Here is a 12105-nt window from a genome sequence, read left to right as displayed (position 1 = left end):
CCAATTTCTATGAGTGAGATCGTCGTCCGGTACAACAAATAATTAGCAGCCATCTTGCAAAATGGCAGCTATCTTTAAACTTGAGGTGGCTACAGGTTATGTTTTTCTTAATTCAGTTTTTAATAAATGTGGTGAATTGAAGGTCGTGACGTGTGATCACATGTTGCACGGCTCGAGCACGGAATAGATAAAGCTAAGGTTCCGCTCGGTCGGGGGGATTGTCCCAGGGGCATTGTCGTTTACGGCGGCGATTCACTTGGTGCTCGTTGAATGGTGAGAATTGAGAGTATATCGGACTCCGGGCTTATACTGATTTATTTTGCGGTGATTAGTTGCACGTGTATACCTTACTGCTTATGTACTCCTTGCTGCACCTGTATCCCCTGATGTGCCCGTAGAAGCGGCTTCAATCAAATGGAATAAAGCCTACACTCTGAAGGTTCTTCTCTCGTTTTCATTTCAATTTATTCCATTTGGTTTTCTCGGCTCTCTCAACCAACGATGGACAAGATCTACAAACCAGAGAGGATCGACGCAGACCCAAACGCGACTCACTCAGAAATGAAATGGTCGCATTGGTTCCGTTCCTTCTCACACTATCTGACCATCATCGAAGAGGGAGCCGACAAATTGGCCGCCCTTGTGAATCATGTCTCGCCCAGCGTATACAGGCTCTTCTCGGAGTGTGACATCTACGAAGCAGCGATCGACGTGCTGCAGGCGCTCTACGTGAAGCACAAGAACGAGGTATACATACGACATCTTCTCAACACACGCAAGCAAGCAGCCGGGGAGACAATCAATCAGTTCCTGCAAGCTCTGAAACAGCTGGGAAAAGACGGCAGCTTCCGGGCCGTAAACGCCGAGGAACACCGAAATGAAGCAACCCGGGAGGCATTTATCCAAGGACTCAGATCAGCCCACATACGGCAACGCTTACTAGAGAAAGCGCAACCCACTCTTGAAAAGGTAGTCGACCAGGCTCGAGCGATGGATACGGCTCAGCAGCAATCTGAGTCATTTGGGACACCGATGCTGCTAATGAACGCCGCTACGGTGGAAACTCAAGGAACCCCACAGACACAGACACAGCCTGACACAGGGGATGGAGAAAAACCCGAGGAGTCGGATACCCAGACCTCGTCAAACTCCTCAGCAACTACTCCGGTTGGTAAATGCTTCTTTTGTGGGTACAAAAGACACCCTCGCCACAAATGCCCCGCCAGAGATGCCACATGCATGAATTGTGAAAAGAAAGGGCATTATGCCAGGCTATGTAAATCTACTCCAAAGGAGAAATAAACCCACTTCTGCGGCTCTCTACTCAAAAAAGAAACTAACTGCAGCCTCACCGGGGAATCTATCCAAGGCTATCATCAACGTACGAATTAACGGGCATATGGCTGAGGCTCTGATTGATACCGGTAGCTCTGAAAGTTTCGTCAACAGCTCGCTAGTGAAGGGCAGGAAATGGAAGATCCACCCGACAGACAATACGGTATGCATGGCCGCCACATCACTACAGTCCCGCGTACGAGGGTACTGCAATGTTGAATTGGACGTAAAAGGGTACACGCATCGGGATGTAAGGGTACTGGTGCTTCGTGATTTATGCGCAGACGTAATTCTGGGTCATAATGTCCTCAAGCAGCACACGAGCGTCGAAATACCCTTTGGAAGAAGCAAACCTCGTCTAATTTTAAATGCTTTGACCACCGCAGAGGTAACGTCCCCCCAGCTGTTTGCTAACTTGTCGCCGGTCTGTAAACCGATAGCGATCAAATCGCGGCGATATACCACTGCTGATATGAACTTCATCACTTCAGAGACCAAGCGATTACTGGAAGAAGGAATTATAGAACCGAGCAATTCGCCATGGCGCGCACAGGTGTTGGTCACCGCCAATCAGAATCATAAGAAACGAATGGTTGTCGATTATTCCCAAACGGTCAATCGTTTCACCCAACTCGATGCCTACCCTTTGCCGCGCATAGACGAGATGGTCGAACGCGTGGCCAATTATAAGATATTCAGCACCATCGATTTGCGAAGCGCCTATCATCAAATTCCCATCCGAGAGGAAGACAAACCGTACACCGCATTCCAGGCAGGTAGACGCCTCTACCAATTCAGGAGGATTCCGTTCGGTGTCACGAATGGAGTAGCTTGCTTCCAACGAGTTATGGACGACATCATCTCAGATGAAAACCTCAAAGACACTTTTGTTTACGTGGACAATGTCACAGTGTGCGGTAGGGATCAGGGGGAACATGATATGAATCTGGACAGATTCTTGAGCATTGCTAGAAAATATAATCTGACCCTCAACTATGAGAAATGCGTATTCTCGGCAAGGTCAATTGACCTTCTCGGCTACACGATAGCCGACGGCACGATTAAGCCTGATCCTGAACGATTGCGCCCACTTCGTGAGCTACCCCCACCTCAGGACCTGCAGACAATGCGCCGGGTGATCGGCATGTTCGCTTCCTATGCAAGATGGATTTCCCAATACTCCGAGAAAATACATCCCCTAGTGCATTGCAAAAACTTCCCACCAGATGCCGCTGTTGTAAAAGCTTTCCACAGCCTCAAAGATGATATCAGTAATTCCGTTGTATTATCGATCGATAGCTCGGTGCCCTTCGTGGTGGAAACAGATGCTTCTGATCACGCGATAGCTGCTACGCTTAATCAGTCCAGACGACCTGTCGCGTTCTTCTCGAGAACTCTCTCTGGAAGCGAGCAGAGACACTCGGCAATAGAGAAGGAAGCATACGCCATTGTCGAAGCCCTACGTAAATGGAGACACTATTTACTGGGAAACCATTTCATGCTCGTTACGGACCAACGATCCGTGGCATTCATGTTTGATGGGAAAAATAACGGGAAAATTAAGAATGAAAAAATTATGAGATGGCGGATAGACCTAGCCTGCTACAGTTACGACATAGTTTACCAGCCCGGGAGGGAAAACCCTGCTACAGACACCTTCTCTCGGGTCTACTGTTCGGCGACAATCAGTCGGGCTTTGCAAGACCTCCATGTGTCTCTGTGCCACCCGGGGGTAACCAGAATGGCACATTTCGTGCGCAGACAAAACCTTCCCTATTCTATTGAAGATATTAAACAAATGAATGCTTCATGCCCTGTTTGTGCTGAACTAAAACCCAGATTCTATGGCGCGGCTTCTGGCAGATTGATCAAGGCCACTTCTCCCTTCGAGAGACTAAACATTGACTTCAAAGGGCCCCTGTCGACCGAGACAGACAACAGATACATATTCACTGTTGTTGATGAATATTCAAGGTTCCCTTTCGCATTTCCGTGCTCGGATATGACCTCGGGCACTGTCGTGAAATGTCTGTCTGACCTCTTCGCTATGTTTGGGAAACCTTCGTACATACATTCAGACAGAGGGCCGTGTTTCATGTCGGCCGGGCTAAAATAATTCCTATTAGAGCACGGCATAGCAACTAGTCGAACGACGGGTTACAACCCACAGGGTAATGGGCAGGTGGAACGATATAATGGAGTTATTTGGAAAGCCATAACTCTGGCGCTGAAATCGAGAGGACTGGGGCCCGAGCAGTGGGAGGTTACCCTTCTCGACGCTCTGAATTCCATACGCTCTTTGCTCTGCACGTCCACCAATGCAACTCCTCACGAACGAATGTTTACTCACCAGCGGCGTTATGTTGACGGCCAATTGGTGCCCAACTGGCTAACCCATCCCGGAACAGTGTTCATGAAACGCCCGGTACGACAAAGCAAGTATGAACCCATGGTAGAAGAGGTCGAACTCATCGATACTAATCCAGAGTATGCTCATGTCAGGCTCCCGGATGGCAGGGAGACCACTGTGTCGGTTCGCCATTTGGCTCCCTCAGGTACTCCTTCCGCAGGTACACCACCATCTGGCACTCCTCCCTCTGACATCCCCTCCCCAGGTGTTCCCCCCCCCCCAGGAACTCCACCCGAGAATGGTGGCGACGGAGCTGCCGCGTTCCACCCGAGAGCGATCGGAGAGTCATCCCCGGCACGAGTCGAGGCTCACCAAGAGGATCGGAAGCCTCCCTCAAGTGAAACCGCCATTTGCTCCCGGAGAGGTTGACGGATAATACCCCCTCGCCGACTCAATCTGTAAAGGGGATTATCGGCATCCTCGATGCTCATGCTCCTATATGCTCGTTACATAATATATCGATGCTCATTACCATGCTCCTACAACTCAAAATAATCCTCACTGCTTGGCATGTATGCTTCTGTAGTTTAGATAGTTCGCGTTGCTTGAAATGTATACTCCTGTAGCGCTGAAGTAATCATGGTGCGTTAGTTGGGCCTCTAGTTACATTTTAAAGACGGGGAAAATGTGGTGAATTGAAGGTCGTGACGTGTGATCACATGTTGCACGGCTCGAGCACGGAATAGATAAAGCTAAGGTTCCGCTCGGTCGGGGGGGATTGTCCCAGGGCCATTGTCGTTTACGGCGGCGATTCACTTGGTGCTCGTTGAATGGTGAGAATTGAGAGTATATCGGACTCCGGGCTTATACTGATTTATTTTGCGGTGATTAGTTGCACATGTATACCTTACTGCTTATGTACTCCTTGCTGCACCTGTATTCCCTGGTGTGCCCGTAGAAGCGGCTTCAATCAAATGGAATAAAGCCTACACTCTGAAGGTTCTTCTCTCGTTCTCATTTCAATAAATGTTCAAACCAATGTTAGAGTGAAATTATGGTAACCCTAGCGGACATTTTGGAAAATGGCTGCCACAGCCATCAGCGGCTGAATTTGAGATGGCCCAATATCCAAATCTGTTCATATGTTCGGCTACTCGTGTGCCAAATTTGGTGCTTTCCTCACAAAATGCACAATTGTTATGCTAAGTTGCCCCACTATTGTGTTCTGTCCAATTTGATTTTATAGGAAGGTATACATGTTACTTATTTAAAAGCACAGATAATTATCTTCTTTTCTTTTCTTTTTTTGTTTCCATATTTGGGCATAAATGTGCTACAATTCCTTATTTTTCCTGAAATTAACAGCATCCTGAAACTTCTATTTGTCAAAACAATGAAAACTTGACTGGCACATAAATTTGTTTTGTGCCAGTATATAAACTTGACTGGAATTTTTTTTAGAAAATAATGCTCTGTCGTAACTGGCACATAAAAACTTATTAAAAGAGTTAAAAACCTTGTCAGTTACTCTGAGGAGTGAATCCCTCATTCGGACTAAATCCAAATTTGTATATCAAGTTAAAAAAATCACAAACTTCAACTGACTTGATGTCGAGGCATCTAATCCTATCTAAAAACTCTAAAGTAGAATTATAACACATACACACGGAAGAGCAACGAAGAACGTTGTGGCCGATTTACAGCAAAAGTTGTTGAATGATAGACCACATTGTGTGAGTGTAACAGCCAGGCATGGAGATCTTCACCCAAGAGATTAATCACAAGTCACGTTCCAACATGGATATGCTCACTGTTGAAACAAATGTACAGAAAAATGTCCTGTCCAATACTCATGAGCATTGATAAAATGTTAAACTTGCATTGCACCAAATAATTGGGGGAGGGAGGAGGTACGTCGAAACACCAAGTTAGCAGTTAAAAAGTGGTGAAACTTCAAGTCAACAAAATATATTCTAACAATCTCATACAAAGGAAGAATCGGCCAATCACCATCACTAAAAACCAAACTGATTTACTCCTACATCCGCTTACACTGGGTTGACTGATCCGCAAAATCATCGTTGTGCAGTTTCATATCTTTGAGAGAGGATACCTTCTCGGGACTCGGGTATTTTCAGAGCAGCAACTCATAAACTTTGATATTTTCATACAGCTGTCTTTGAAAATCTTTCAACACAGTCTGATTCTTTTCAAAATCATTCATGAGCTCACTCGGCGCAGGTCCACTCTGGTTCAATTCAGGAGATTCTCCTCCTTGATTCATCTCTCCGGCAGGACACGTGGGACTTTCCTTTTGTTTGTCAAATGCATCAGTCAATCGGCATATTTTAGCCTACTGAGTCTCCACCTGGTCGACAAGTTGTCGAATTTGTTTATCTGCCTGGTGAAGTTGTTCGTGAAGCTCAAAAACATTGTTGCGAACGCTGGCTCCAAAAGAGCTCTGCGTTGTTGTTCTTCTTCTTGTTCTTCTTCTTCTTCTTCTTCTTCTTCTTCTTCTTCTTCTTCTTCTTCTTCTTCTTCAGACAAAACCTTTATGACACGGCTCTTGGACACATTTGTCCTTGTTATATACAGGATCCGGATTTCCTTAAATACTAAAAACCTGGACACATCCTCACATTGAGGGTTCCTTTTGAGAGCGTCCATCATGAACTTTTCAATAATATGTGACATTTGCTTTAAAGTTTCGAAAAGTTCACCTTACTATTTCAAGATTATTCCATTTAATGTGTTGTAATTTCGTAAATACACTATTTTCTCGTCATGAAGGAGGAGCCTCCATGACGGATCTCACTATTGGCTCCATCAAGGCACGTGACAAAATATCGGAAGTTGTTGTTATTGTTGTGTTAAAAATGCGGATGGTTCGACTTTCTGTAATGAATCTTTCATCCAAAAGAAGATCCTTCAAAATAGTCTTTCGGACAACTTGTATTATTGAATTATTAATAATAACTAGCCAAACCGGCGTTCTGCGCGAAGTTTCGAAAGTGAGGGTTCGTTCAGACGTCAATATATCCAGTGTTCACAACGTGATTTATCGAATTTCTTTATATACAATGTTTCTTGTTACATTTTTAGCCGCGTCGCGTTGCGAATGCTGGCTCGAAGAGAGCTCCGCGTTGTTCTTCTTCTTCGTATTGTTCTTCTTCTGGTGAAGACAAAACCTTTATGATGTGGCTCTTGGACACATTTGTCCTTGTTCAAGTATATTGATTGTTCGTGTGTGTTATTAATTGCGAAATCAAAGATTTGCAAGTATATTCAATGGTTTGGTCTGTTTTTCTGTCTGTCTATCTGTCTCTTTTTGTCTGTCTGTTTGTTTGTTTATATGTCAGTTGCCAACAGGTCACAGTTTTACTCCGATCTTCACGAAACTTCACCACCTGGTAGAATTACTAACAAGCTGTAAATATTTTTGAGGTGAACATTGGCCAAAAGGTCAACGTAGGCCGAATTTCTAAAATCCTCAATTTCCATCCGATTGACTTGAAATTTAAACAGGGTTTGCAAATAATGTCACTAAATTCAACCACCCATTATGTTTGAGGTGAACATAGGCCAAAGGTCAACAACTTAGGTGAAATTTATAAAATCCTCAATTTTCATCCGATTGACTTGAATTTTCAAAAGGATTCTCATATAAGGTCACTGAATTCAACCACCAGTTATTTTTAAAGCGAAATTTGTTTTCAGGATTTTGCAAGTATCGTGCTCTGCACGATGTCTTTCTTGCTCTGTCTGTTTGTTACTTGTGAAATCGAAGATTCACAAGTATATTAGTAGGTCTGGTCTGTGATTCTGTTTGTTTGTCTGTCAATTGCATACAGGTCATAATTATAAACCGATCTTCACGACATAACACTTCACCAACTGGTAGATTAGTCAAAAGCAAGAAGCCTATTGATTTTTTTTTTTTTAGGTCAAAAGATCAACATAGGCCAAAGGTCAACAACTTTCTCAAATTTCTAAAATCATCAATTTTCATCCGATTGACTTGAAATTTGAAATGCATTTTCATATCGGGTCATTGAATTCAACCACCAATTATTTTTGTGGTCAACATAGGCCAAAAGGTCAACAATTTGGTGGAATTTCTAAAATCCTCAATTTGCATTTGATTGACTTGAAATTTGAATAGGATTTGCAAATTTTGTCAATTAATTCAACAACCAATTATTTTTAAGTTAAAATCTGTTTTAGGGATTTTGGAAGTATGGTGCAAGTATGACATCTTTCTTGTTTGTTCGTTTGGTTGTCTATGTTTGAACAGGATATCTCAAAAAGTTGTGGCCAGATTCAGACAAAACTTTGTGAACAGGTTGGGTGTGTGACAAGGATTAATTGATTCCACTTGGGTGAAAATCCGATTACAGATACGAGAAGTTTTAAATTTTTATAAGTGATTTTTCACCATTGAGAGGCGGCTTCTGCTTATTATTCTTCTGCTTGCGAAGAAGATTGTTGCGGGTCGCTCTCATTTTCTTGGGGTGTGACTATGCCGCTGATGAGAAACACCTCAATATATAGCATGGTATTTCAAGAAGTTGTGGATGGATTATGACAAAACTTGTTGGATGATTTGGTTAGATGACAATACCAAGCCAATTAGATTTTGATTCCGGTCAGCACATCCGGCCTATCAGTGTCTGGGATACAAAACGTAAACTGTTTCGCTTGGGAGAGGTATGTGCTCTTTCAAGTGCCATTGTAGTTGTTTTGTTTTTGTCATGTAGCATACACGAACACTTTATAAAATGTAACGGCCGCTGTGGCAAGAGCAGAATGTCTTGACTCGAGCGCTAGGCCACAATGGTTTTTGACCAATATATGTGTTTAGTTTTTTTTTTTTTTTTTTAAAGTGATGCCTTTCATCACATGCCTGACTTATGTAGCTAAAAGATGAAAAGTGAAATTTGCATGGATGGTTGTAATTCGTACTTTAGGTCTTAATACGCAATTTCATCTCAGGGATGGCTTTGGACTTTATATACATCCATGCAAATTTCACTTTTCATCCATGGCTTTGGGTCGATATCAAGGAACATTCCGAAATATTTTCGGCAGTTGTAGATGGCATGCAAGACATAAAAGGAAAAGACCAATAATTCATTTGTATCCGTGATGTCGATGAAAACTTGGAAGTGCATGAAGACTTTGTGGGTCTCTCCCAGCAAGGTGAAACGACAAGTGAAGCTATTGCTGCTATAATAAAAGATGTGCTACTCCGGATTGGTCTTAACATCAGCTTATTATGGAGCTGCAAACATGCATGTCAAGTTCAACGGCTGCCAAGCAATTTTTTTCAGAGAGCAACCCTAGCTCTACACTTCCGTTATGCTGCCCACTCTCTGTGCAGTACTTGATATCTCAGCAAGCATCTGATGCAGATCCTCTGGTGACCGATGCCCTTCAGTTGGTGCAGGAACTTGGGAACTTGTACAGAAAAAGCGGAAAATATAATCGCGTGTTTTCAGAGATCAGCAGAGATACTTCAACTTCCCCGTCGGAAGCAACGATAAAGCCGCTTTGCCCAAAACGATGGCTGAGTCGACGGACTGCTATATATTCAGTCATCAATAACTACGAGGCTGTTTTGAAAAGCCTGTATGAGATGTGTGAGTCAAGTAACTCTGAGTCATCAGCAAAAGCACGATCCCTCGATAAGAACTTCAGTTCGGGGGTGACATATCTTGGACTGCGAGTAGCAATAGATGTCACAGCACCTTTGCAGGCTGAAAAGCAAACCGTATCGGGGATGCTCGACAATGCAAAGACTATCGGGAATGCACTTATGAGTCTGCGAACTGAAGAGGAATTTTCTTCAATTGTTGCTGATGTGAACCACAAAATTGAAGTTCATGAGCTGGACCCCATAAAGTTGCAGCAACCATATAAATCATAGCATAAAGTTGCAGTATTTCAGAAGGCCGCCAAATAAATACACCGGTGCCTCTCAAACTTACCATGCTAATAATCCAAAGGAGCATGACAGATGAGCGTTCTTTACAATTGTAGACACTACTCTTCGGCAGCAAGATGAGCGACTGAACACAGCGCGTAAACTTCTGAAGTGGACAAAAATTGCATCGACATGTATCCTGAACGTGACTGCGAAGCACCTACGGTCCAGTTGAAAATGTTCCATTGGAATTTCCATCTCCAAACAGTTTTCGATGCTCGGGGAGCACTCACTGCCATGTCACCTGATATGAGGCATCTTTTCCACCAGGTGGAGAAACTTCACTGACGACTGCACGTTTGCCTTGTTTCTTCCTGCCAAGCAGAGTGCCCATTCAGTTCTCTCCGTCGGCTGAAAACCTGGCTCCGAATCGCCATGGGACAAGAGCAGCTAAATTCAGCAGCAATATGTGCGTACAAAAAGACGGGCTAGATCAATTAGACGACAGGGGACAGAAACCTGTTGCACACATTTGGGGCATTTTAGCACGGAGTAAACACTGAATACAACCAAGGGAAGGTGAACAATACATTTACATGTTTCATGTTCATTTTTGTGTACGGTATCTTGTTTGTCACAGTGGTAACGATAACATCGGGATATACAACTCTTGCGCCGTCTTGTTCTTGCTTTTCGTGGCATTGGCTCTTACATCTTGCGTGCCAACTCCCTGCAATGCCGGTCGTCCCCTCCAACCGTTCAAACAAATCGTCTCCGTTGGTAGTGGTGGAACATTTGAATACAGATACTATACTTCTGGACTCGGTTTTGAATTCATGGTCCAGGTCCGCACGTCATCCTGAACGAAGCGTTCAAAAAGCTGACAACCAACCAATGTGAACACCTATCTTTTCCGAACGTAAAACAGATGCTGCTATGTATTATGTACATATGTAATTGTGGTTGCACTGTTTACAAGTACTGAGCTCGCTGTTCTCTCCTTCCTCCACCCGTCAACAATGCCGCAGTTCCTGTTGTCTGCTTCATGCCGAACGCACCTTCTGTGCTTTCTCGCTTGCAGCACAGGCACAGTTTCTACGTTCGCTTGCGTGCCGCGTGTACGATGAACGTGCTTGCTATGTCGCTCGTGCCGAGGTGCGCGTGCGGCGTGTTCCGTGCTCACGCACACAACTCCCGGGGGCGGGGCACATCACTCGGTAAAGTGCGCGACTCACTGTATGCACGCACACTGGCACACACACACCCAGTACATACCACAGGTACGTGCCGGACTGGCAGTCCAAAGGACGCGCCGCTCGGGGGATGAACCCGGTACAGTGACAGGTGTGCGGCGTTTCGTTTGACGCGACAGTATCCGAAGAAGCAACGATCGTCATGAGGATCTCCAAGGTGTTCATGAAATGTGTCAGCGCGGCGAACCTTACAAGACAGATAGAATATTATTCAAGATTTTCTCCATCACCGCTGTCCATAAAACAGTTGATTGATTTCGGTAAGAATTACCTTTACCGTGGGAATTAAAATGTGTGGCATTGATAGTAGTCCGGTAAATGATGCATCATGACTGCCCGACTCGACTGTGACCCAATAAGTATTATGCACTGTATACTACCTCCCCGTTGTGTGTACAATGTACGTGCTCCTCCAAAGACAGCCAACTGAGTGCCTTCCTTCCCCTCTGACTTTCCCATACAGTATCATTGTCCACTTTATTCCCATTGTTGTCCAGCTCCCTTATTGCGCAATGGGTGATTTGCCATTGCCTTCCCAGGGATTGTCGTCTAGGCAGGAATTTGATATTTGTCCAGGGAGCCGTTAATAATCGTGGGATTTTGATGCGGTGAAGCCGCTTCAATATTTGACTATTTCCATCTCTCCATCTGTCCAGATCCGTCAGTCCGTCAAAAATTAAGAAGAAGAACCTCTCTAGCACAAGGTGTTTCTTCGAAAAAGGGACCCTTTTGACCCTTTAGTTTATTGAGACCCCTTCGACCTTTGAAGACCCTTTCAGACCCCCAATATCAAAAGACCCCTGAAGACCCTTGAGACCCAAAAGATCCAGATGACCCAAAACTCCCCAAGGACCCAAAAGACTTTGATGATCCCAAAGTTCCCCAAGATCAAGAGGACCCAAAAGACACAAAATAACCCGAGGACACAAAAGATCAAAAAAACAAAAACCCAGATGACCCAAAAGTTGCTGAGGACCAAGAGGACCCAAAAGTCCCCGATGACCCAAAATAGCCAAAAGTTAATGAGGACCCAAAAGACCCAAAAGTCTCTGAGGACCCAAAAGGCCCAGATGATCCAAAGTTACCAAAGACCTGAAGACCCAAAATATGCCAAGGACCCAAAATACCAAAAATACCCAAAAGTACCGGAGGACCTAAAATATCCAAATTACCCAAAATACTCGAAAGACCAAAAATATCCAAATGACCCAAATGTCCCTGAGGACCCAAAAGACCTTGAAGAT

The 12105-nt window shown here is 44.3% G+C and overlaps 1 protein-coding gene and 1 long non-coding RNA gene across 3 annotated transcripts in view; one reads left to right on the top strand and one right to left on the bottom strand.

Annotated features, from left to right (window-relative positions):
• LOC147021863 (uncharacterized) overlaps positions 1-10992 on the bottom strand; it is a 14413-nt gene extending 3421 nt beyond the window's left edge. The window contains exon 1 of the long non-coding RNA XR_015060970.1: positions 10884-10992. This is a non-coding gene — a long non-coding RNA (uncharacterized LOC147021863). The remainder of the gene's footprint in view (positions 1-10883) is intronic.
• LOC147021861 (pyruvate dehydrogenase (acetyl-transferring) kinase isozyme 2, mitochondrial-like) overlaps positions 10990-12105 on the top strand; it is a 116775-nt gene continuing 115659 nt past the window's right edge. For both annotated transcript variants that reach the window (XM_085892278.1, XM_085892277.1), the window contains exon 1: positions 10990-11121. In XM_085892278.1, coding sequence (XP_085748404.1) covers positions 11004-11121 — 118 coding nt within the window. In that variant the 5' untranslated portion in view covers positions 10990-11003. The remainder of the gene's footprint in view (positions 11122-12105) is intronic.

The sequence above is a fragment of the Eptatretus burgeri genome, chromosome 8, assembly GCF_056783735.1.
Source record: "Eptatretus burgeri isolate ZD-2024b chromosome 8, Ebu_testis_v1, whole genome shotgun sequence".
Classification (NCBI taxonomy): Eukaryota; Metazoa; Chordata; class Myxini; order Myxiniformes; family Myxinidae; genus Eptatretus; species Eptatretus burgeri.
Note: the sequence above shows the minus strand (reverse complement) of the source record. Positions and strands in the feature narration are given on the sequence as shown.